The sequence below is a fragment of the Coregonus clupeaformis genome, chromosome 7 (genome assembly GCF_020615455.1).
Source record: "Coregonus clupeaformis isolate EN_2021a chromosome 7, ASM2061545v1, whole genome shotgun sequence".
Classification (NCBI taxonomy): Eukaryota; Metazoa; Chordata; class Actinopteri; order Salmoniformes; family Salmonidae; genus Coregonus; species Coregonus clupeaformis.
The window spans coordinates 34,865,568-34,892,280 of record NC_059198.1 but is presented as its reverse complement, the minus strand read 5'-3'; the positions used below and the strand labels follow the sequence as shown (position 1 = coordinate 34,892,280).

The following is a 26,713-nucleotide window of genomic DNA, read 5'->3' as shown; positions in this document are numbered from 1 at the left end:
ATTTGTATGAACATAAGATTCAATAACTGAGACATAAACTGAACAAGTTCCACAGACATGTGACTAACAAATTGAATAATGTGTTCCTGAACAAAGGGGGGGGTCAAAATCAAAAGTAACAGTCAGTATCTGGTGTGGCCACCAGCTGCATTAAGTACTGCAGTGCATCTCCTCCTCATGGACTGCACCAGATTTGCCAGTTCTTGCTGTGAGATGTTACTCTTCCACCAAGGCACCTGCAAGTTCCCTGACATTTCTGGGGGAATGGCCCTAGGCCTCACCCTCCAATCCAACAGGCCTCCTGTAGCTCAGTTGGTAGAGCATGGCGCTTGCAACGCCAGGGTTGTGGGTTTGATTCCCACGGGGGGCCAGTATGAAAAATGTATGCACTCACTAACTGTAAGTCGTTCTGGATAAGAGCGTCTGCTAAATGACTAAAATGTAAATGTCCCAGATGTGCTCAATGGGATTGAGATCCAGGCTCTTCGCTGGCCATGGCAGAACACTGACATTCCTGTCTTGCAGGAAATCACACACAGAACGAGCAGTATGGCTGGTGGCATTGTCATGCTGGAGGGTCATGTCAGGATGAGCCTGCAGGAAGGGTACCACATGAGGGAGGAGGATGTCTTTCCTGTAACGCACAGTGTTGAGATTGCCTGCCATGACAACAAGCTCAGTCCGATGATGCTGTGACACACCGCCCCAGACCATGACGGACCCTCCACCTCCAAATCGATCCTGCTCCAGAGTACAGGCCTCGGTGTAACGCTCATTCCTTCGATGATAAATGCGATTCTGACCATCACCCCTGGTGAAACTCGTCAGTGAAGAGCACTTTTTGCCAGTCCTGTCTGGTCCAGCGACGGTGGGTTTGTGCCCATAGGCGACGTTGTTGCCGGTGATGTCTGGTGAGGACCTGCCTTACAACAGGCCTACAAGCCCTCAGTCCAGCCTCTCTCAGCCTATTGCGGACAGTCTGAGCACTGATGGAGGGATTGTGCGTTCCTGGTGTAACTCGGGCAGTTGTTGTTGCCATCCTGTACCTGTCCCGCAGGTGTGATGTTCGGATGTACAGATCCTGTGCAGGTGTTGTTACACGTGGTCTGCCACTGCGAGGACGATCAGCTGTCCGTCCTGTCTCCCTGTAGCGCTGTCTTAGGCGTGTCACAGTATGGACATTGCAATTTATTGCCCTGGTCACATCTGCAGTCCTCATGCCTCCTTGCAGCATGCCTAAGGCACGTTCACGCAGATGAGCAAGGGACCCTGGGCATCTTTCTTTTGGTGTTTTTCAGAGTCAGTAGAAAGGCCTCTAGTGTCCTAAGTTTTCATAACTGTGACCTTAATTGCCTACCGTCTGTAAGCTGTTAGTGTCTTAACGACCGTTCCACAGGTGCATGTTCATTTAATTGTTTATGGTTCATTGAACAAGCATGGGAAACAGTGTTTAAACCCTTTACAATTAAGATCTGTGAAGTTATTTGGAATTTTTTGAATTATCTTTGAAAGGCAGGGTCCTGAAAAAGGGACATTTCTTTTTTTGCTGAGTTTAGCCTGTGTAATGTTGTTTCCAGGAGAGGTACCTGTGTGCCGTGACTAAAGACACTCTGGGTAACAGTGTCCCCTGCTCCGTTCTCAAACCCTCGTAAGTAAACCCTTATTCGGTTCCTTTATTTACTGGACCACCTCTCTCTCTATATCAAGCCACCCCTACTACCTCGCTTCTTCGCAGTTTCTTAATCTCTCTCTCCCCTCTTTCTCTCTACCCCCTCCTTTCTCTCCCTCCTCTCAGTGGGGCGGTGGTGACTCAGGAGTGTGTGGAGAGGCTGATCAGGAAGGACATGACGGACCCGATGACCGGAGACAAACTCACAGAGAAGGACATCATCCCACTTTAAAAGGAGGGTGGTGCTTGAAATCATTGTACTTCCTCTGTTAACCATGGTTACCTGCAAGGAAACACGTGCCGTTTTTGTATGAGTGTTAGAGCGTGTGTGATCAAGCAAGTGAGTCTGTTTGTGTGTTCTTGAGTTTGAAAGAGTATGTACGCACAGTACGTGCAAGACATAGCAAAGTACTTCGTTTGTAAGGGTATTTGAAGACCACCTGATGTTAATGCTGATAAAATATTTAATATTTTATTCCTTCCCAGGGTGGAACTGGGTTTGCAGGCTCTGGAGTGGATCTGAAAGCTAAAGAGGCGCGACCCGTAATGATGGTGTGATGGTTCAGAGACGATGATCAACATGACAAAGGTGTATACTTGAGATTATTTGTACATATGGTTTTCTGTTCTCGTATGGAGTCTGAGAATTCCAACTGATATTTTTAAGCTTTGTTACACATACATTTACAAAAGAGGGCTCTACGCTGACCTCTTTTACAAGGAGCACGTGTAAGCTTAAGTTGAAACATGTAGGCGCACACAAAGACATTTAGGAGGTAAAATATTTTAGGTATTAAAGCTAGAATCCTTAATTTTTCTAGGCGCACTGGTGATCCTAAATTAAAATTGCTGGCCGCACAGCAAAGTATTTAGGTGCATATGTGAGAAAAATGGTCGTACTGTAGAGCCCTTAGAAATGTCATTTTTATTTCTCTCTGGCACATGCATAATAAAACAAACCTACACACCAATTTAATGGGCAACATGTCTGTACCGTATTTTATATAAAATAAAAATGTCAATTGACTCCAAGACACAGTCTGTGTTTTATTGGCTGAGTGTTGGAGTCACAGATGTCAGAGTTCTTCGTGACCCTCATCCACCAACATAGCTCCATAGTCAGTCAGCGTGCTTGACTTCAGGAAGTAGACCTTGTCCATGACCTCCGAGAGAGAGAGACGCCCATCCTAAGAGAGAAGGAGAGAGAGAGGGATGGAGGATAAGGGAAGTAGAAGATAAAGATGGAGAGAAATGGAGAAAGGAATCTGGGAAAACTGTAACATTATAGACGATTCACCATTTAGCAGGTGGCAGTGGTGTGGTAAACTCCATTCAAGAACCAGGAAACAAATTACATTTGAGTAATTAAGTTGCTTAGGACAGTAGTTAATGATATGTCATGAAGAAAAATTAAACTGTATTTTTGTAGAAAAACCAACATGGCTTTATTTTAAATTCACAGAGATAAATGTTTCACCACAAAAGTGTCATTCAATTTTGTCTCTTGCGCCCCCCCCCCTTGTGTAAACCAAGTGTATATTTATGCTATATATGGTGCAGTAAAAATAATCTTGACTTGTGGAGTGTCTGTCTTTGTTCACACTTGAGCGTGATTGTGTGTTCGGTTAGAGTGTCTCTCTGTGAGTGAGGTTGTGGCTATGTATCTGCGTGTGTAAACACTTATCGCCATGCTCCCGTTACCTCCCATAGAAATGTGTGTTCAACAGTATAAATATGACCCGTGACCTTTTTCCCCTCAGCACTTTCTCCCTACCCAGCTCCTTAACAGTAACAGTATTCTCCATGAAGTGTATGCCCTTTCACAATACAAAACCCCAATATGTATTTTGAAAATCCCTCCCTCCCCTTAAAGGCTCTACGCAAACAGAGTACGTATACGGTCCGTTCCAAAAATTCAGCTGCACAATGTACATGGAACTACGCAGAGAGCGATGCAAACGGAGCCCTTAACTCCTCCCCATGCCTTCGCTTGACTTCATCAAAGCTCGTCATGTCGCCTGGTGAGATCCTCTCCATAATTGGTCGCCTGGCTCCCCACAAACATGTTCCAATTGGCCAGAATCTCCTTCTTGGTTATTTTGTCATCCTGTTTCGTCCAATCGCAGAGGAGGCAAATTTCAGGTCCAGCCCATCACCATTCATTGCGGTCATGATTGAAAGAGAGAAGGACGAAAAAGAGGGAGAGTGGAATGAAAATGAGGGCGAAAAAGGGATAGATAACAGTGAGAAAAGCGTGAATGAAGGACAGAGGGAGAGAAAGAGATTAATTATAATTAACACCCCCAATTAATTCCATTATGTTGATTATTAGCTGTGTTCAGGCTGACAGTGTGTGATGTGAGTTGTGAGAGCGAGCCCTGAATCTGCACCCAGGCTCATATAAGTCTCTGTAGTGTTGCAAATGGCACCCTATTCCCCATAGTGCACTACTTTTGAACAGGGCCAATAGGGCTGAAGTAGTGCATTATACAGGGAATAGGTTGCCATTTGGGATGCAACATTGTTTTTATTTTAGCATAAATGCTAATTTAAACAGCTAGGAGACATTGTATTACTACCACAGACACCATGGTATATTTACTCCCTGTAGTGTAGGCCTGTGCATTGCACATGTCACCAAATACAGTGGTCAGTTGTAACAAGAGTCGAGGTGTGAGGTTGGGGGAAGGTGTAAGGAGGTCAGAGAGGAAGGGGAGATGCTACGGGGTGAGTTGGAAGGGGCGTGAACGGGTGGGGGTGTGCACTGCACAATAGTTGTAGGTATGGGGGTATTTGATGTGGGGTGAGGGTAGAAAGGGGTACACCGGTGGTGGAGGTGTGAGTTTTAGAGGAGTACAGGGATGGGGGAGGGGTGAAGAGGACACCTAGCTAGGGGTGCTTTGGAGGGGATAAGATTGTGTGTGGAAGTGGATTAAGAAACATTTGTTGTAAGGGGTGTACAGGTATGGAGCTTTTGGTTTGGGGTAAGGGTGAGAGTTCAGGCAATGGGACTGGGGAGATGCGTACCTTGTCTGTGTCTGTCTCGTGGATGAGGTGCTTAGCCTCATTGTCAGTATAGTCAATATCTCCTGGCAGGATCCACTGAGCTACCTCATGGTTATCCAGGAAACCATCCTGACAACACAACACGCATAGAGAGCTGTTACAAACCATCCTGACAACACAAGACACAAACCTGTTAACTTAGTATGTCCACAGAGAGAGGGGTGTGTGTGTAAGTATTGACATGGCTGGTCTGAGGGGTAGGGTACTGTAAGTGTACTGACTTAAATAGTGATGTTATAGTAATGTAGAAGGACAGGATGTTGTCAATGTTAAGGTGATCCAGTAGCAGCAGACTAGTGTACCTTGTTGGTGTCTCTGAACTCTGTGAAGTGTTTCTTCTCTGTCAGCACCCAGTCTGGTTCACTCTCTCCGTTCTCAGGTGTGAACATGTCCCCTGTGATGGAGAGAACAGGTTACAGCTTATACAGTAGGTGTTGTAATTCTAAAGTCTATTCCAGGGATTATGAGATAGTTCAGGGCTACAACAAAATTGTGAAACGTCTGGGGGTCCCCGAGGAGAGGTTTGAAAACCACTGGTCCATACGCTTGGGAAAAAATCACTTTCAAAATCATGCCTACTGTGCATCTCTGGGTTATCTTCTCTTTGTGTACGCATACTAGCACTTTTCATTTAACATATACAGTTGGTTGTGGACCCAAGAATATCACTCATAGATGGGTAATAAAATATTTCATTTTTTGTTCTCATATAAAATGTATAAAGAACCAGATATTATGTTTGGTTGACGACATATTGTATGTTCTCTGTTTGGAAAGGGTAGAAGGTTGAAGGAGAGACTAACCAATGTATTCGTCAAGGGTGATCTTTCCATCACCGTTCTTGTCAATGTCTTCTACTGTTTCCTGAAGCGAAACAGAAAAAAATAGTTGTTTAGAAGTGGGCTGGAGAAAAAAGTGCACCACCTGGATGTTCCCCAGAATTTGATTGATCTTGTGACTCTAGTGACTGATCCCAGTCAATTGACTGACCTGTATGACAACGGCCTTCATGTGGTCGTACTCCTCGGGGTGAAGGAAGGAGGTGAACTCGTCCTTGGTGGCGATGCCGTCCCCATCGCGGTCAGCTGTCCTAAAGCGCCTCTCGTCTCTAGTCAGCATGGCCTTGTAGCTAGCCTTGTCATCCACGTCATCAAACTCCTCATCTGCAACGGAGCGGAGGACATTCTCAGAGTCAAGACATGGCTTTGTAAAACAAAGATCAAGCGTCTCAGAGTAGGAGTGCTGATCTAGGATCAGGTCCCCCCTGTTCATGTAATGTTACTTATTATGATCTAATAGGCTAAACTGATCACTCCTACTCTGAGACGCTTTATTCATACTGGCCCAGAGCTACACTGTCAGTGTAAATACTCTTGGGTTGTGTACTGTAGTAAACAAAGGTTAGCCTTCTAAAACCTTTTGAAACAGAGTTTAACAGTGATATGTGTCACTAATTTACCCTCTCTATTACAGATTATCTCTACTTTAACTCCAAAGGGCAAATTGTGTTAACATGTTCTGTGTTCCACCTATGTTTGTTTCTTTGTATCAAGGATAAAAGACATGGATATTGTGGTAACCCTTCCCCTGCCTTTGTATTAACAATAAGAGTCTAAGATGACACCACTATCCCATAGCTGTATAGCCACTACTGTACTGTCGTGTTGAGCTCTCCCCTCTCATTCCCATCTCATTTTTGGATTGTCTTTGTAGCTCATGATCAATCTCCTCATATCATGTAGTAATTATATCAAATTAGCCCCTTCATAAATAGTATATTGGTTGTGCCAAACCCTGCCCATCATTCCAACAATCTTTAACACCCATATAGCCTACTAATAATACACTGACTGTACAACCCTGGTAAATTGGGACTACCCTTTTGAAGTCCCACCCCCTCGCTCATTCGTCTCAAAGTTAGGCTACCCACACACACTGTCACACACACATCCTCCCTTGTCGTACCCAGGTAGTAGCCGTAGGTTGTGTTCTTGTATTCCTCCCAGCCGATCTTCCCATCCTTGTTCTGGTCGTACTCCTTCCAGTGCTTCAGCACATTCTCCTCGATGTACCTTCTCTGCCTGTGTTTGATCCACTGGTGCAGTTCCCCATGGCTCACGAAACCATCCTTGTCTGTGTCGATGCGATCTACGATCTTCCTGCCAAAGGGACAGAACAAGCCAACTAAGCCTACTACCTACAGAAGCGAGTTTTTCCTAGCCACTGTGCTTCTACATCTGCATTGCTTGCTCTTTGGGGTTTTAGGCTGGGTTTCTGTATAAGGTCATTTCCATGTAAAAGGACCCATGAGCACCAACGTGAAGTTCATAGGAGCATATCAAATTGGGTGTCAAATGAATGCTAAGAGTATATTTTTGAGAAATTAAGGCATACTGTATATACATTTGTTACAGGTTTTGTTTTTTCCATTTATGTTTTGAGTTTGGACTTTTAGCACGTTAGCACATAGGGCGCACCGACTAGTGTCACCTTGTTAGTCAGTATGTGTTACATCTGTGCTGGCTTGTCCATCTCGTTAGTCAGAAGGTGTTTCACCTGTGCTGGCCCAAGTGATATTTAAGAGCGGCTGGCCCAATGCTCCAGTTGTCTTGAGAGATGTGCAGGGTCAACACTTTTAGTTGGCGCTCCCTATCTGATTTCTAGAAAAACATTCATTTTTCTGATCTTCCCTGTTTTCGTTTGCTCTACTTTTTGGTTTGCTTCCTGTCTTTAAGTTTGGTGTGGGTTTTTCATTTGTTTGCCTCTTACTGGGCAAATTTAGTGGGTGCTCATGGTGGGTGTCTTTTAGGTCCCAGTTGTTGTTGCTATGCAATTTTCAGTGGACACCCCCATGAGTGTCTTTTAGAACCCCTCCTAAAACCCCACCTGTTTCGTTTAGGTTGTTGTCAGTGAGTCTTTGTTAGATCCCCCTTTCTTTTTAAGCAACATTTTTGGTGTTCTTGCTGGGTAACGTAAAACATTTTACAACCAAATTTGGTCTTGTTTGGGGCAGAGCTCATTAAAATAATAGTAGAATAATACCCAAATATGCAAAGGAGGTTATTGCATATTTATACCTTTTGTGTGCCTATTTAGGATACATCACCATGAAGAGAATGACATTCATATCCATACTTATGCATTTCTGTGTAGTACAGATCAGGGACCCATGATGAAATTATGTTACCGCAATTCCGTTACTGGGTGTAAATCCACTTCACTTACTGTAGTATAATAACCAAAATAGATTTTTTTCAAAGTCAATGTCGCATGTATTAGCTGACACCCCAATCGTTCTGCAGACTTTGTTGAATCTTAATTTGGAGCAGATATTTAAGAGTTTTTTGAAAACGTGGACATAAACTGAGGGAGATTTCTTTTTAAATCTTACTGTGTACTTGCTGATGTAAAAAGGGTGTATACATTTGATTGATTGATTGAACAAGTCAAGGTTAACAGTATGTCACAACCTTAAACACCGTTCATTCCATTGCTAAGACAGAGGCAGGGGGTGAGATGTCTTCAAACAAACACAATTACAATAACTGTAGTCAAACGTAAGAGTGCGAAGGTGTAGGTGGTTGCAGGAGGGAGAAGAGCAGGAAATGGATGTGTAGAAAGAGAGAAAAAGGATTGGTCTTGCAGACAGTTTATTTAGATTAAGGGGCTTTGCTGTATGAAAACTATTCAGGATGTAACGTTGACTTAGCCAGATGGGTGGGGCTAGGGATACAGAACTAGTGTATGAAATAATGCACCACAAGGGGGTGAGAGAAAGAGAAAGAAAGGAACGGTGTCTATTGGAGTAGGATTAAGTTGATCCTAGACACTGATCTCAGGTCAGTTGCATTCTCCTCCCAATAGTTAAGGGTAGGAGTTTAGAGAAGGCAAGCTGATCCTAGATATGCGCCTGGGGGTAACTTCTAACCTAGAGCAGTGATAGTGGGACTACATCCCAAATGGCACCCTATTTCATACATAGTTCACTCTTTTTGACCAGAGCCCTATGGGCCCAGGTCAAAGGTACTGCTGTACATAGGGAATATGGACCCGGGTCAAAAGTAGTGCATAACATAGGAAATATGGGCCCTGGTCAAAAGTAGTGCATAATGTCCATTTGGGACGCTGCCTGCCTGGGTGTTCTGTAACATAATGTACCCAAGTTTATCTTTGCTCTCCTCGGGGGTCAGCTGGTCGAAGGTCTTGGCTTCCTCTTTGCCCAGGAAGGCTTCATGGTCATACTGGAAACCAGTGGAGTCGTCATGGGTGTGGTCACTCAGGTCACTATGGCGATGGACACGCTTCTCTTTAGCAGGCACGGCTACCGCCACCCCGAGGATAAGAATGAGGGACAGTAGTGACTGCAGCAGCATCTTCTGTCCTGAGAAAGAAAAAGGAAGAAAGAAAGAGAGAGACGCTACAGTAGACTGAACAGAACTTAGCCCACAAATAGACGGAGATAATACTTGCCAGATGATATGAGACTCACTCAAAATAATACATTATTGGTTTATACAATAACTGTTTATTTAATGCAAACAGTGATACATATGGGCATAAAACAAGTTTGTTAAACTTTTGTGCCCTATTTATAGGCTACTTTCTTGAGTCCTGACTTGAATAAGGATAACTCAGTCAATGTATGTTGTCTTAAGTCTTAACACTTCTGAATAATGAATACAACAATGAATTACATCAATAATGCCTGTAAATGAATTAAAGTTTGTTTGTCTTTTAAGCAAAAAGGGATGCAGTTAGGTAGCCTACATATTTTTAATCAATGAGTTTAGGCTACTCCAAGAAAGTTTTAAGTGAAACTTGGCATAAACTGTACACAACGTTGTTGTTTTTTTAAACAACAGAAATCACTCAATTTACTGGAGCATATACTTTCATGCATTAATAATTTTAAAAAACGTACCAATTTTCAGCAACACGTCTCAATCACGTTTTTTTTCTGGGCTTGTAAATTCTACAATAAAGGAGGCGGTGACACGCTTGCTTCGTCGACCATTCACAGACACGCTGAAAAGAAAAGTAACCAATAGAAACGAGGAAATGGGATTAACGGAGCCCGAGACTGATTTCGATTGGCTTTGAAGCGCCACGTTGACACGCGAACGCGCGCGGTGCAAACCTCTGTACCAGATCGCGCATGAAGATATGATAGTATTTAAATATTTTTACCAAAGTTTTCATCAGCAATGTAAAGGGACACCTGAGATTTATAAACATACGGCATTGAAAGGCAGGCAGTACTGTTTGCTCAAACCCAATGCAATTTACATGTATCTAGCCAACTCATACGAAACCTGAGAAGATGGGAAACCACACCACTGTAGCCTTCCCCACTGTAAAGTCCGAAAACGATGTCCATAATAATATCGAAACGACAGACTAACGTGATATTTAATATAAAGGAAGTTAGTCAGCACTCAGCATTGGTGGGAAAAAATAATTTCAGAAAGGGTTATTTTATAAAATAAATAATGTATGCTTACGTTGTTCTGGAAACCTAACGCTTGGGGGCAGAGTAGGATGCCTTTTGAACAGAACAATCTAGAAACCACATCAGATATTTTATTCTTCAAAATCCTCCCTTTTCCGTTTCCCGACTTCTTCCTTCCTACAACATACTGTACCTCCCGCCAGAGCCACCTTAGCATATTGCTACAGGGCAGTTACATCAGTTTTACTTTTAATGCCTCGATCAAATAATTAATTAATTCCTAATTTATTATATGATAAGGAAGTATTTTGTTTAGGTTTTGCATAATTTATTTTCAATGTTTGGTCATCTGAACTGAGTTTGATATGATATGAATTGGCTATTATTCATTCAATCAATCAATAGCCAATTTCTCCATATTGTCATTGGAATGTTTGTTATTTACGTAATTGTGTTATTCAGGCCTACTTCATTTTGTTATTTAGGGTGAATTCAGAAAGAGTGGGGCATCATATAAACTGGGACAGCATAATCCTGACGCTTTCTTGGTCTGAAAAGAGAAAATCATAACTATTGTTGTCAAGCCCTTGCAGACAAACCACATGATCAAAATCACGTCACTTCATTGGTGTGACGTCATAGAGGGGGGCAGAGCAAGCTTTAAACAGGAAGCTCACCTGCAAAGCACATGATAAGATCGGCTACATAGTATTTTTTCTATTTTGATGTTAAGGTTATAAAACGGTCATAAATAATATGCTGTGCCAAATTGTGATGTAAATGTGCATACTGGTGCATCAAAATACAGAAAAAACAATTATTTCAATATTTATTTTAGCTGTCCCGCTTTACATTTACATTTTAGTCATTTAGCAGACGCTCTTATCCAGAGCGACTTACAGTTAGTGAATACATCTTTTTTTATATTTTTTTATACTGGCCCCCCGTGGGAATCGAACCCACAACCCTGGCATTGCAAACGCCATGCTCTATCAACTGAGCTACATCCCTGCCGGCCATTCCCTCCCCTACCCTGGACGACGCTGGGCCAATTGTGCGCCGCCCATGAGTCTCCCGGTCGCGACAGAGCCTGGATTCGAACCAGGATCTCTAGTGGCACAGTTAGCACTGCGATGCAGTGCCTTAGACCACTGCGCCACTCAGGAGCACAACCAGCTTTACCAACCAGCTAAAGTAGGACAGTTTAGTAGGCTTTTCCAATGGCGGAAAGAGATCCAGTTTACATTAGGGAACCCCTGTAGGTTAGGCAGGGCTCTGGTTCTTGTAGTACTATGTCCTGTAAAGGTTTTCTTGTAGTACTGTTATTAGTACTGTTATTTAAGTGAATTCTGTAAAAGTGGGACACTTTTTGCATTTACTTCTTCTGTAACCTCTTCAGAGATCTATCCAACATATTAGCCCAATACATTATACATTTCTGAAGTCCTCAGATGTTTCCTAATCACACAAAATTGAATTGAATTGTCATTGGGGTACAATTGGGACTATAATAATGGTGTCCCAGTTTATCTAGCCTGCAGTCCCAGTCTACCAAATGCAAACTGAAAATATGCTTTTGACTCAGTGTACACAAATGGGTGTGTCATGCCTCCTGTGAATATGATATCAACATTATTATTTTTTGTGATTAGGAAACTTCTTGAGGATCTCAGAAATGTATCATGTGTTGGGCTAATATGTTGGATAGATGTCGACAGAGGTTACAGCAGATGGAAATGAAAAAAGTGTCCCACTTATTCCAAATTGATCCTACTTAATTCTGTTATTTAGGCCTACTTATTTACGTAATTGTGTTATTTACTTCATTTTTCATTTCTTGAGTTTTTCTAATAAGAAGGCGCCCGAGTGGCGCAGCGGTCTTAGGCACTGCATCTCAGTGCTTTAGGCGTCACTACAGACCCCCTGGTTTGATTCCAGGCTGTATCACAACCGGCCGTGATTGGGAGTCCCATAGGGCAGCGCACAATTGGCCCAGTGTCATCCAGGTTTGGCCAGTGTAGGCCGTCATTGTAAATAATAATTTGTTCTTAACTGACTTGCCTAGCTAAATAAAGGTTAAATAAATTAAAACTCAACATTCTGGGAATGGAACCGATTTGCTATCTTAGTTAACTGGAATCCATTAGTTCTCAGTGTTGGACTCCTCAGTCAGGACAATGGTTGACAGCAGGTGTTGCTGTTATTGGATAGTTTTACACAGGATGCTGCTGAACAACACAGTTGAGACTTTCTCACCCCCTCCTCTAACCACACCTTTTTATTATGTCCTCTCTCTCTCTCTCTCTCTCTCTCTCTCTCTCTCTCTCTCTCTCTCTCTCTCTCTCTCTCTCTCTCTCTCTCTCTCTCTTTCTTCGTCTCTCTCTCTATCTAATTCATACTCGTTTCTTTCTCCTTTCTCTTGCTATCCCTCTCTCTCACACATACCCTGTCTGCCTCTTTTTCCCTCCGCTCGGTTTCATTCTCTCTTCTCTCTTTCCCTTTGCGTCTCTCTCTCCCTCTCTTTCTCTTTTCCTCTCCTCTCTCGCTCCTCTCTTCCCTCGCCTAAGGCGGTGTGTCTAGTTCCATGGAGCAATTGAAGGTGACAGGGGCAGTGAGAGAGGAGGGGAGAGGGAGGGATGGAGGGAGGACGTGCCACACTGTAGCCTGGGGGCACACAACAGCAAAGAGATGGAGAGAGGAGGAAGAGAGAGAGAGGAAAGAAGGAAAGACAAAAGCGAGGAAGAGGAGGGGAAGAGTGAATTGAGTGGGGGAAATTGACATAAAGTGAGATAGATGGATATAGAAATGAATATTTCATAATCAATGTAGCCCCTCCCCTTTTTGGGGGGAATTCACAGAGTTAATAGAGTCACGAAAGGGAAAAGGACACACACACACAGACACACAACCGCACACACACGTAAGCTTGTGTGTTTTGTTTTAAAGACTTGATATTAATTTGTCCCGGCATGGTTGCTATGGTGACCTCCATCCCCCTCCCCCCAGCAGTGAAAAAGAGAGAGAGGGAGAGAGAGCGAGAGAGAGAGGGTGACAGGGATGAACTAACAAGAGACTGAAAAAATGTGCCCTAAAGCTGCACGAATATTCAAGGAACACACATACACACACGCATACACATATACAGTACACACACTCAGGGTCGGCTCTAGCCTTTTGGGCCCTCCCACCTCACAGGCAAAAGTGATTAACAAAATCAACGGAGACCCCCTGGAGGTCAGGGCTCCTGGGCACGTGCCCTGCGTGACCGGTCGGTATTCGGCCATGAATACTACAAGTTTAGATAGCTGGAAAGTCAAATTTACCAATCTAAAAATTGTTAGCTGACATGGCTAATTGAGTGACTGTCAATGACTGACATAACAAGATAAAAATAGCTGATGCACAACCAAATTTCAAACTTGCACCTTGTATATTCTACTATTTTAACTCTCAACAGTAAATTGAGACCCCGACTGAGTTCCTAAAAAAATAAAATATATATACACTATTTATACAAAAATATGTAGACACCCCTTCAACTGGATTTGGCTATTTCAGCCACACCTGTTGCTGACAGGTGTATAAAATCGAGCACACAGCCATGCAATCTCCATAGACAAACATTGACAGTAGAATGGCCTTACTGAAGTGCTCAGTGACTTTCAACGTGACACCGTCATAGGATGCCACCTTACCAACAAGTCAGTTCGTCAAATTTCTGCCCTGCTAGAGCTGCCCCAGTCAACTGTAAGTGCTGTTATTGTGAAGTGGAAACGTCTAGGAGCAACAACAACTCAGCCGTGAAGTGGTAGGCCGATTCTGTGCTTCCAGCTTTGTGGCAACAGTTTGAGGAAGGCCCTTTCCTGTTTCAGCATTCCCCCGTGCACAAATCGAGGTCCATACAGAAATGGTTTGTCGAGATTGGTGTGGAAGAACTTGACTAGCCTGCACAAAGCCCTGACCTCAACCCCATCAAACACCTTTGGGATGAATTGGAACGCCGACTGCAAGCCAGGCCTAATCGCCCAACATCAGTGCCCGACCTCGCTAATGCTCTTGTGGCTAAATAAAATCAAGTCCCTGTAGCAATGTTCCAACAATCTAGTGGAAAGCCTTCCCAGAAGAGTGGAGGCTGTTATAGCAGCAAAGGAGGGATCAACTCCATATTAATGCCCAAGATTTTGACAAGCAGGTGTCCACATACTTTTGGTATTGTAGTGTATATACTGAACAAAAATATAAACGCAACATGCAACAATTTCTACGATTTTACTGAGTTACAGTTAATATAAGGAAATCAGTAAATTGATCCCGCAGGTGAAGAAGCCGGATGTGGAGGTCCTGGGCTGGCGTGGTTACACGTGGTCTGCGGTTTTGAGGCCGGTTGTGAGTACTGCCAAATTCTCTAAAACGACATTGGAGGTGGCTTATGGTTGAGAAATGAAGATTCAATTATCTGGCAATAGCTCTGGTGGACATTCCTGCAGTCAGCATGCCAATTGCACGCTCCCTCAAATTTGAGACATCTGTGGCATTGTGTTGTATGACAAAACTGCACATTTTAGAGTGGCTTTTTATTGTCCCCAGCACATGGTGCACCTGTGTAATGATCATGCTGTTTAATCAGCTTCTTGATATGCCACACCTGTCAGATGGATGGATTATCTTGGCAAAGAAAAAATGATCACTAACAGGGTTGTAAACAAATTTGTGCACCACATTTTAGAGAAATAAGCTTTTTGTGAGTATGGAACATTTCTGGGATCTTTTATTTCAGCTCATGAAACGAACACTTTACATGTTGCGTTTATATTTTTGTTCAGTGTATATATATATATTTGGGGCCCTAAGTGAACGCTTATGCCTGGAGCCTGCCCTGCACACACTTTTGCAGACAGGCATACACACGATACAGTGTACATGTATGCCCATAAACTCACTCACACAAAGACAGCATGCATAGAAACATCTAAAACCCATTTACAGAGATATCTTCTATTCTTCCTTCATTGTTTTTGGACAACAAAATCCCTTATTTTTTCTGTCATCTATTACCTCAGATTATTCTCTGTAGCCAGCGACAGAGAGAGAATGACAGAGAGAGGCAGGTTACGACGGGAGAGAGGGAAGGAAAGAAGGGAGGGAGGGAGCGAGAGAGCGCAGAGTTTTGTCAACCGGAAATAAAACATGTTGGCACCCTCCTTCTCCTCCACCTCCCCCCATCTCTCTCTCCTTGTCTCTCGCTCTCTCTTCCGCGTGCCCTCCCTGTCCCTCTTTCTTCTTCTTCTAATCTTATAGTCATACTTAAGTCCTCTTGTTTTTTCTCTAGTCTTTATAATAATAACATGCTCTTCCTCGTTCCATTCTCTCTCTGTGTTCTAGAAGTAGTTGTTCTTGAAGTAGTTGTGCACTTCTGTTAAGGTTTGGGTCAATTGTATTTCAACTCAATCAATTCAGGTCATTAGAAAATTCAAATTCAAGACGTGAAAACTCATTCTCATTGAAAGTAAATTTAGGCACTTCCTGAATTAAAATGGAATTGACCACAACCTTGTGTGTTACGAAAAACAACCAATCCAGTCTACCTCCCAAAAAATATCTGTTTGTAGTGTAGTTTTTAGAATATCAGGCAAAAGGTGCTGTATTTTGACTGTAAAACATAGTGAGCTCTCTAACTCAGCAGACAATGAAGAAGACTAAAGATGGATAAAGGGGACTCCTCAATACATCTCCACTATATTCTATTGTATTACAGATTTATTACCCTACAGGACTCAACATTAGTTTGCTCAAACTGTAGATGCATTCTCTCTTCTCATTTTTGTAGTGTCAAGGACTCTCTAGTTCTCTGGGCTAATCCAATTAAATATGCAAATGTGGTGTCACGAGTGACAAAGTGCAGTCAGAGAGAAACCAAGCTAAACATGCCATAGCACGCGTATTTGGTAGCTTGTACTGTGTAGGGTGTGTGTATGAGGGGAGGGGCCTAACGTCGTAGTCCATAAGGATAGCGACTGACCAAGTCGGTGTGTAAGGGTGTCACTGGTGTGTGAGTGTGTCACTGGTGTGTGTGTAAAAAATAATCAAAGTACTGTGTATGAAAGTGTAACTGTGTGTTCTTAGAATGCGACCCTTTCTTTCTTATTTGCACATGTAAATGTATGCAGTTTCTCTCGAAAGAGCCAGAACTGGGCCAGTGGTCTCTCTCTCCCTGTCCTCTGCATCCGAAAGGTCAGAGTTTCTCTCTACAGTCCAACCCTTTGGAACACTATAAGGCCAAACACATTTCAGTTTTAAAGCTTTACCTAAAGGTGTTCTTATGAATGGCTTATAAGCTTGTATTAAGTAGGTTGTTATTCATAGACCATTTATATATAATTTGTTATATATTTATTAACAAGTAAATACTGGTGCATGTCTAAAAACATTATTTACAAGGACATGTACAGACATACAGATCATGAATAATATGGCTTTTACATAAAATGGGTACACTATGGAATAATGTTTAGAAGCCGTCCTTCAAATAAAGTGTTACTAGGCTTTGTTTTAAAATCGATATAGGTGATCGTCATCCTCCCTTCATCCTTCATCCACGTTTCTTTAATTCTCTCCATACTTTTACCAGCCCTCCCTCCTTCTTCCCCTCGTCTCTCTCGCTCTCTCTGTCTCTCTCTCTCGCGCTCTCTCTCTCCATCACCCCTTTTCCTGGCATTAAGTCCAGACCTGACACTGACACTGAGTCTGTGTGTCATCCCTCTCTCCCTCCCTCCCCCTCCTTCTCTCTCCCTCTCTCTCTCCCTCTCCCTCTCTATCCATCGCTCCGAGGACCAGAGTGCCTGCAGACTTGTTTCTCTCTCCCTGGCCCACTCCCCCCTCCCTCGCCTCCTCTCTTTCGCTCTGTCTAACTCTCTCCATCTCTACTCTGGCTCGCCTCCCTGCTCTCGCTTTCTCTTTGCACACACAGTCAACAAAAGCGAGGTCAGAAGAGAGGGATGAGGGTATAACGAAAGAGAGGAAGAGGAGGAAGCGAGAAACCTTGTAAGCGGTGGAGAGACTAGAGAAACGCAAGTTTGGAAAACCATCAGCATCCTCTCTCTCGAGTAGGTGAGTGTCCTTTCACTAAACTTGTCAACCAACACCAATGTTGGGGGAGAGAGAGACAGACACAGACAGAGACCAAATAAGAGAACAAGACAAATCTGAACGAAACAAATAGGAACTATTTATGACAGACACACAGAACAAGTGAGATGTATAGCAAAAGTAACAACTAGACTAGAGGGTGGAACCACACGGAACCAAGATAACTTGATCTTTGACTCAAGGTAGAAATACAGAAAGGCACTGTGAGGCAAACAGGTAGAGATACACCCCGCTAGCAAGATTCATGAATATATGGTCAGAGAACTAGCTCTCACTCTCTGATGCTTCAGGGTTTCTCTTCTTCTTCTGTAATGTATAACCTTTACCCACTTTGTATGTATTCAAGCTAAAGGTCTGCTAATAACGATTTATGAAATCTGCCTGTCCGGTGTCTTATGCTTTTTACCGGTATGGCTCTGTGCTGGTTATGATACCTGGTTGTAGTCATAGTTGGGAGTCTGTCAATGCACAGCACACTCACAACTTTTGAATAAAAGGACAAGGCAGGATTTATTTATACTAATTGTCTCATCCCCATGTATTCCAGTCTCAATGATATTAATTGATTAATGGATCAATGAATCAACTGAAACATTTAGAGTTAAGTGTATAGTGTTACAGCATATTTTGCCCCACAAACATGATAATGTGTGTCCAGTGTTGTGAGTTGTTAGTCTCTTCCATCGTTACTGTAATTAGGGCCTATTTTTGCGTGTTTTTGCAAAGTCCATTGTTTCTTGTGTTTAGTTGTTCTATTTCTCTATCATCATGTGTCATTAGAGTATAGTTACAGTGTTAACGACAGTGTTGTGAGTATTTCTGCACCAATTCTCTGTATACCGCTATCACTATCATCCGTAGTCAGCGTGTATTATTGTATGTACTTTTGTCCCTCCTTTCAGTGTACCATATTAATGTGAAGTTAGGTTTAGGGTTAGGGTTAGAGTAATGTGGTGTATTTCTACTCCCCCTTTCTCTGTGTATCACAGGTGTAGCCAGTGTTGTGTGTAATTCTGCTCCCCTGTATCACTAGTACAGCTTTAGTGTTGTGTATATATATTTCCGCTCCCCTTCTGTCTGTGTGTGCACCATAGTCAGAGTGTGTATAATAATGTGTGTAGTGTTGTGAGTATTCTGGTCCCGGCATTGTGGCTGTGTATCATTAGTGTAGTTAGTGTCTGGGGTTGTGTGCTGCCTGTGTGGTTAATGGTAGCTGACAGTGTTACTCTCTCCTCTCATGCGTGTGTGTATAGTCAGTGTCAGAGTGGAGAGGATGTAGCTCCTAATTACTGAGTGTGTTTGTAATGAACTCCCCATGTGTCGCCGTGGGAGGCTAATGCACAAGCGTGTGTGTGTCTGTCTGTCTCCCTTTCTCTCCAAATGTATGTCCCCTATCACTTATTTCCTCTACCTTTCTCTCCTCTTCTTCTCCCTCTCTTTATCTCCTCCTCCCTCTGTCTTCCAGTAGTTCTGATCTGTGTTCTGATTGGAGGAGAGAAGTAAGAGGTCAGAGGTGAAGGGGAAGTGTTATGTGTGAGAAACTCAGCATGCTGAATCTACAGAACACCTCCAGCTGGACTGGGCCTAACAACTGGTACCATCAACCAACACAACACGGTACAGATAGAAGACAGGGGTGGTGTGTGTGTGTGTGTGTGTTTGTATGTGTGTGACTCGTGGAGTCAGCTTAGGGTGAGCTGGAGAATCTTCCACATGACTGAGCAGAAACAGTGTGCCAACAGTTCCAAAACACACATACACACAGACACACGGACACACAGAAGTGATACACACACCTACAGTGACAGAGAGTGCACAAATACAAAACAGTGAAACATATACGTACATGTGGAGATTTGGAGAATGAATAAACGCTTGTTACACTCAGGCAGACAGTAACAGTGGGTACACACACACACGCAAACTCACACAAACACACACACATTTCACCAAGAAAAGCGCTTCAATTATCCTTCTGTTCTAGAACAATCTCTGGATGACGTCAGCGTGCGGATGGTGGAAGGAGGTGAAGGAGTGCAAAGAGAGAGGGATGAGGTAGAGGACGCCCAGCATCACCTCCAGCTGAAGAGAAAGCTCCAGAGGAATCGTACCAGTTTCACCCAGGAGCAGATTGATGCGCTGGAGAAAGGTCTAACCCCAGCCCCAGGCTTCAGTTGAGGCCTGTGGAGATTCAATTAAATTACAGTAATAAACATGAAGGAAAAGCTAAGTTTAATGCCATAGGCATGTGTGTGTGTGTGTTAATGTGAACCATTGTGGGCTTCTTGACCAATTTTTCTCCACATCACAGAGTTTGAACGGACACATTACCCAGATGTCTTTGCCAGAGAGAGATTGGCAGCTAAAATTGACCTTCCAGAGGCTCGCATTCAGGTTACCAACCAACTCTGTCTGTCTGTTTAACCCTCCGTCTCGCTATTCTTAGCCTTTATTCCCCCTAGTGGTCAGATTAGAGTATGACAGATACCAAGGTAGTACCTGAGCTGTTCTCAAACCAGTCCACTGAGACCACCAGTTTTCACATATTTGTTATATTCCAACACAAACACACCTGAATGGTTACAGTTTGATTGATTGATTGATTGATTGATTGACAGGTGTGGTTTTCCAATCGGCGAGCCAAATGGAGGAGGGAGGAGAAGTTGCGCAATCAGAAGAGGTCAGGGGGCGGGACTTCCTGTTCTCAGGCACACGCCCCCCTCAGCACCTCCTTCAACACAGGTGTCTATCACTCTCACCATGGCAACAGCTCAGGTAAGAAACCTGAAAAAAAAAAGTTCAATATGTTTGTAGGTGTACAAGTGTGTGTGTATATGTATGTGTGTGTGTGTGTATGTGTATTACTGTATACAATATTATTTTAAAACATATTTCTGTGTTTCTTGATGAAGCCTCGATGCACAGTCGCAGTGACAACTCTCTCTCAGGCTACGGCTCTCTCTCAGTCTTCTCCAATATGCAGGTAAATTCAACAAATGTTTATTTTTTATTGTGCTATGAACCCCATGGTGTCCATTGTTAACATGACTATTGGTCCTTCATTTTGAACCAAAACTTTTACTGATTCTTTGTTCTGTCTCATCAGTCTTATCGCTGGCTAACAATCTTTTCTCTTTTTTCTTCCTGCATGTCCTGTTACTGCCCCTCTCTCCTCTTCTCTTTGCTCTCTCGCTCCAGTCGTTGCCCCCCCAGTCCGCTCCCTCTTACCCCTGCATGCTACCTCCCTCCCCCTCCTCTCCTCCCCCCCTGCCCCGGAAGTTTGACTCCCTCTCTTACCCCTCTCCTCACCTCCCTCCCCCTCACTCTGCCAGCTCCAACACAGGTGAGTGTCTGCAGCATGTGTGCATGTGAAGATCTAGTATTTAGTTTAGGTACCACTTTGCTAACTCATCCTTCTTCTCTTTGTCTCTCGCTCTTTATCTCTCTATCTCTCTCTGTCTGTCTGTCTTTGTCTCTCTCCCAGGATATCTCTCTCCTGGTGTGTCGGGTAGTGAGCAGGACTTAGGTCAGTACTGGACCAGACTCCAGTGAGAATAACACAGTTACGGCATGACACTAGACCACCTCCAAACCTGCCAGTATCTGAGGATCCACCTATTCACTGTGACTGTGACAGACTAAGATACCCAAACACCCAATCCGTTACAATCCAAAGCGATTACAATCAGTCATTCTAATAATGACAAAAACTACCAATAAAAGTATCAATGACATGGAACAGCCAATGACAATCATGGATGGCCTTGGAACCACCAATGACAATCTAGTATGGGCCTGAAGCAGCCAATGAATTGGTACTGGACTACTAATTACAATTAAAACTTGATCTCAGCGCACAAAGCAATCAAATGATGAACTGAAACTGGATCCCAGCAGACTCCCTCACTCATTCACTCACTCAATCCTTTTGATGTTTTTTCAGATCAAACAGACAATCAAGCATTGAAATGAAATCACCAATCATAGTCAAGCATGGATTTCATTTAACCAATGACAGTTGAGCAGGGATTAATGTAACCAATGACCTAGGAGAGTTGAAGACAATCAAAAACCAATACTAGTGAATAAGGATGTTACTGTGATGCTATATTTTTGTCCTCCTTCTCTCTCCATTCCTTTCTTTCAATCTGACTTTTGCAATCCTACCCCTTTTAAAAATCCCTTCCTTCACCTGTACATTTAGCACTGTGTGTGTGTGTGCGTGGGTCCGTGTGTGTATGTGCAGGCATGAGTGAGTGTTTGTATGTGTGTAGTTGCATTTTGTGTATGTGTGTGTCTTTAAGCTCCAAATCATTTTAGTGTATTCCCTTTTTGTGAAGCTGTTTGAACCAAGAATAAAAATCTAAATGTGAAACTAAACAATGCCTGTTATTTAACAGTAATTTATAAGTAATAATAGGGTTAGCTTGATTAATGTAAGAGTTGGAATGTGCATTGCTTTTATTTTTAAATAAATCGATCCAAGTGAATTTACACCACATATACTGTACAAACAGGGAAATAATGGCTGGAAAGGGAGGAATCCTGAAGTAGCTTTCTTTCTGAACAAAAAACAACTTTGGCTAATTTCAATTTGAGAATATTTATCAAATCTTCAGTAATGTATTGATCTATGTTGGTGAACCACCCCTCAGAGACTTATGGTGGAGGTTGTGTATTCTATGGTCTTTAGCTCTTGTTTATTTCTAACTCTGTCACTGAGCAGTAGCATTTCCTGCCTATGTGACTGTGGATTTCCTGTTTTTGTTACTCACATCACCACACCCACTTTAAATAATGCCCTGACTGACTGACAAACCAATTCTCACAGGGACATGAAACGCACTCGTACAAACTTGCAAATGCATGCACGCACGCACACACACACATGAACGTGCACACACACATGCATACACACACAGGCATGAACGTGCACACACACACATACACACTGTGTATATGTATACCGTATACTGTTCTTATAATCTTGATAATGACAATCAACACAAACACGCAGTCACAGCCATGCCCATATAAGGTCCTATATGCTAACAAAATTATTTGTGGGATTCCGTGGCAATGTTTAGATAAGTGTAATTAGGAGCAGAGTTAACGAGGTGTGGAGATTCCGAGAGGATGTTGCACGTAAGACATTCTGAACCCCTGCTCAAACTATCATATCCCCTATGGACTGTCTCTACCTCCTAACCCACCCAACCCATCAACTCAACTTCTATCAGAGAGCACTTATCTACTGTCTGTCTTTGAACATGGCCCTCCCTCTATCACTTTATCTTTTCCCATCTCTCTCTCTCTCTCTCTCTCTCTCTCTCTCTCTCTCTCTCTCTCTCTCTCTCTCTCTCTCTCTCTCTCTCTCTCTCTCTCTCTCTCTCTCTCTCTCTCTCTCTAACCATACACTCTTCGACTTCACAAGGGTCACTGTATCGGTTTGTATTCACTTTCTTAGGACATTTCCAAAGAACAGGAAGAGTTTCCTTGATGTAAAAGAGCACTGCTGCTTACCAGGTTTTAGAGTGAGTTCAGTCAAAGTAATCAAAAAAGCATAATCATCTACCCTTATACTGTATGATGGTAACAAACACAATCCACCGAGAGTTGTGTCTCTAGGGTAAATATTCAACATTGACATCTCTCTCTCTCTTCACCCCCTCCTTCATTTTCTCGCTCATTATCTCTCTCTCTCTAGTCTCTCTCTCTCTCATTACCCCCCCCCCCCAGCTTCCTGTCACAGAGGAAGTGCCTCACCCTGCTGGCTGGCTCCCCATTGGTCCTGGCTCAGAGGAACAGTGATTTGGGGGGAGATAGGGAGGGCAGGACGGGGGGATAGATAGAGGGAGCGGGAGACGTAGCGAGGGAGAAGGGCACGAAACAGGGCATTGGGCAGGCAGGAAGATGAGTGCCAGGCTAAATGAAAGGAGCGAAAGAGAGAGAGGACTGCTTAATGTGCTCAAAATGACGGCGATGAAATGGCTTTGAAGCGGTAAGAAGAGCACTACTGTCCATGCAGAGACTTTAGAAAACAACAGAAAGAGAGGGAGAGAGAGTTAATGAAAGAGAGATGGGCTGGCAGGAGAGACCTCCATAATGTTTTTGTTAGTTATACCTTATTACCGTATCGATGCAGTGGCATTTATTTTTATGTTCTGTTCAGTATTTGTTTGAATGTACTTTGTTTATGTACTTTTGTTTGTAACTCATATAACCTGCAGGTGGTCAGATGTTTTTCTATCATTTCAGATGGTGCACGGTCTTATCAGCAGTGTTTTCATTATTCCTTCAAACCTGTCTGTCATGCAGTACACACCTCTCTCTCTCTCTCATTCCATTTTCCATTCCTTCTCTCTCCCTCTCCCCTGCACTCTCACATATGTCCTTTCAACTATCCTCTCCCTTTCCCTCTCTCTCTACTTTCCTCCTCTCTCTCTGTACATTGTCTGTGTTCAACCATTCTCTCGCCTTTCCTCAAATTTTCTCCCTTCTTCTTTTCTTTCTTTCTCTCTCCCTTTCCCTCTCTCAGTACAGTCTCTCCCAATCCTTGTACCAGTGTCTGATTTTAAGCTGACGCTGGGCAGGGTTTGGGGGGGGCCGTGCTGAGGATTCTGCAACAAGTGTGCGTGTGTGTTTGGGTGTTGGGGGGGTTGGTAATCAAAATGAAGAGAACATTTCATAGGACTCCTGAATCATCATCATCATAAACAACACGACCTTGCTTTTTGTGGTAACCTTTAGAATTTGTTCGATATTCATTGCCATTGTTGTTAGATACAAGTCATGTATTTATTGATGAGTATATGTACAGCCTGTACAGGCTACTAATAAATAGTACGATACATAATGAAAATCTGTGCTGTTTGTAGTTTTTTTATATATATCTCTTTTACTTTTTGATATTTTATAACCTAAGATTGAACTAAATCCAATTAATCAATAGTTTGAAAAAGTTTGATTTATCTTTGAATGCACTGTAAGGAGCGGAGAAACACTATTTTCACGCCACTTAGATGCAGCTACAACCGAAAGTGACTTTTTCCTAGCAGATTAGGAGAGTTTACGCAGCAGGTTAGGAGAATTAACATAGCAGGTTAGGAGAATTAGGTTAAGGTTAGGAAAAGGAGTAGGGTTAGGGTTAGTGAAAATGCTCTCCTAACCTGCTACGAAAATCACTTCTGGCCGTAGCTGTATCGAGGTGCTGTGAAAAGAGTGTGTAGCTCAGGGGTTCCCAAACTTTTTTGGCCCATGACCCCATTTTGATATCTGAAAATTCTCAGGACCCCAACCATGTGAAAAACATTCTGTAATTAACAGCCAATGTTTACTTTTTTATTTGGGGCTATGGGAGTCAATTGAAAAACATTCTAACATTATTTCTGATTGTCTTCTCAACTCACCATCACATACCTTTAATGTGGGGCTATGACAGTCAATTGGAAATTAGTCTGACATAATCTTATCTCACCAAAACTAATGAGATGGGTGTGCATGTCGCGTCAGAGCTTCTCAAAGTCAGGGGGCGTGGTCGACAGTGCGCACCTCATCTCTGCTGTCACATCCAAACTGGATCGATTTTTGGTTTTAATGCAGACAAGAGCACTAATGGTGCTATCAAGATAACTGGGAACTCTGAAAAATACGAGGTCAAATCTAGATAGAGGCCAGAGTTCCCGAGTTGGAATTCGGAGTTGGATGACCGTTCAAAAAGATTTTTCCTAGTCGGAGATGTTTTTTTCCCGAGTTCCCAGTTGTCTTGAACACACTGAAGTCGGTAATCTGAGATTTCCGAGTTCCCAGTTCCCAGTTGTTTTGAACGCGGCATTAATGCACAGAGGGAAACCGCAGGGTATTCCCTTTGAGTCAGGAACAAAAACTCCTCGGTTATTACCCGTGAATGCATTTGGTCACATGACAGCTCGATCAGCTGTTCGATTACACTTACCGGCATGTCAACTGAGCCAGGGCCACAGTCAAACGGATTGGGAAGTAGGTCCCAAAGTGCTCTTCCAAGCGCAGTCATCACTCGTGTGGGACACTTACGATGTTGTTTTCTGTTAGAAACATGCACAGCCGAGGGAAGGGGGCATGGTTAGCTTTTGAAAGTCTCTCTCCAATAATAATAATTTCATCTGAATCGGTCACTCGGTTTTTGTATTTCCCCTGCATGCTTGCAAATACTGTATGTCTTTTACATAGGCAAGGAAACACATTTTATTTTCATTACACAGAAAGTCAAGCAGTTTTTTTCAAAAGCCTACCATTCGATCCCATGGAATCAGTTTTCCGTCAATATAGCCACGCAGCACACTGTACATCCCCTGTGCCGTTTCATGCTCGGGAATCGTGAGACAGAACAATATGTCCTTGTGAATAGCATCCCCCGACATGGACAGCAAACAAAAGTCAATGCATGGGCATCTCGCTAACGTCCATTTGTAGAGCATAAACTGGGGAGTTTGAGTCCTTCAGTCAGAGTTTCCTCTTGATTGCTAGTAATATCATAAATTATTTGTCTGACAAAGTTATTGATGTGAATTTCTGTGCCTCTGCCTCCCCACACAAATATCAAAGTACCTGCAAAGAGTGGCGGCTCCTGAAAAAATTCTCAGGGGGGGCAATTTTTCTGATGATTTAGGTGACCTACACACATTTTAAAAAAGATATGTCCAGCAACAACATGAAGACAGGGGCAGCATATAAGTCAATACCAGAAGCATTTATTGACTGATCTGGGGAGATGGATTCCAGTTTCTGTGACAGATTATAAATAATCTCTGATGCCTTTGTTATATTAGCTTTTGGTTGAATGTACACAACGGTAACAAACAATTGGGGGAACTCACGGGGCAGATAGTAAGGTCGCAGTGACACAGAAAGCAGTTCAATGTCGGGGGTACAGAGTCGCTCTCTTACCAGGATCGATTTTCCCTGTGACTGTCAGATCGCGGTCCGCTCTGACCAGGGTGAAGCCGGCCGGCTCCACTTCTCTGTCCGGGACTCTGTCATCCAGCCAAGTCTCAGTAAATGCCAGCAAACAGGCCTCCCGATATTCGTGTTGGAAGCGCAGATTCGCTGACAACTCATCCGCTTTCCCCCTCAGTGACTGGGCATTAATCAGCAAGGTGGTGGGTAAGGGAAGTTTGTTCTTAATTTTTTTAAAGTCGTTGTCTGATTCCCCCCGCGTTTTCCACGTTTGCATTTGGGTTTGTAATCCACTCGCAGACAATCAGGTATTAGATGGGCCATTGTGATATCCATCGCGTTCGTATTTGAGTTGCATTGTAGTAAAAACTCCCTGCTGTATTGGATTCCGGCAGCGTTTTCATTATTTAGTCCGTTCGTAGCGGGTATGTACACGATCAACAAGATCA

At 43.1% G+C, this 26,713-nt stretch overlaps 2 protein-coding genes across 7 annotated transcripts; one reads left to right on the top strand and one right to left on the bottom strand.

The window, feature by feature from the left end:
• The first annotated feature begins 1,532 nt into the window (after positions 1-1,532).
• LOC121550787 (paired box protein Pax-6) lies at positions 1,533-21,704 on the top strand. 5 transcript variants are annotated; one of them, XM_045221367.1, is made up of 10 exons: positions 1,533-1,648; positions 1,796-2,258; positions 17,152-17,287; positions 18,796-18,947; positions 19,315-19,479; positions 19,642-19,724; positions 19,949-20,105; positions 20,243-20,313; positions 20,529-20,673; positions 20,815-21,704. In XM_045221367.1, exons 4-10 carry the CDS (start codon positions 18,860-18,862, stop codon positions 20,880-20,882), a joined length of 777 nt encoding a protein of 258 aa, XP_045077302.1. In that variant the 5' UTR covers positions 1,533-1,648; positions 1,796-2,258; positions 17,152-17,287; positions 18,796-18,859; the 3' UTR covers positions 20,883-21,704. The 5 variants fall into 5 exon arrangements, with proteins under 5 accessions (XP_045077302.1, XP_045077301.1, XP_045077300.1 ...); XM_045221366.1 differs by having other exon boundaries at positions 1,534-1,648; positions 18,799-18,947; XM_045221365.1 differs by having other exon boundaries at positions 1,534-1,648; positions 17,152-17,291; positions 18,799-18,947.
• Positions 2,578-9,760, bottom strand: LOC121550785 (reticulocalbin-1). Of its 2 annotated transcripts, XM_045221356.1 has the most exons (9): positions 9,657-9,760; positions 8,894-9,116; positions 6,701-6,894; positions 5,726-5,898; positions 5,539-5,599; positions 5,038-5,129; positions 4,697-4,804; positions 3,654-3,776; positions 2,704-2,856 (listed from the first exon to the last, which is right to left on the bottom strand). In XM_045221356.1, the coding sequence occupies exons 2-8, from the start codon at positions 9,106-9,108 to the stop codon at positions 3,669-3,671; spliced, it is 951 nt and encodes a 316-aa protein (XP_045077291.1). In that variant the 5' UTR covers positions 9,109-9,116; positions 9,657-9,760; the 3' UTR covers positions 2,704-2,856; positions 3,654-3,668. The 2 variants fall into 2 exon arrangements, with proteins under 2 accessions (XP_045077290.1, XP_045077291.1); XM_045221355.1 differs by lacking the exon at positions 3,654-3,776 and having other exon boundaries at positions 2,578-2,856.
• Positions 21,705-26,713: the final 5,009 nt, after the last annotated feature.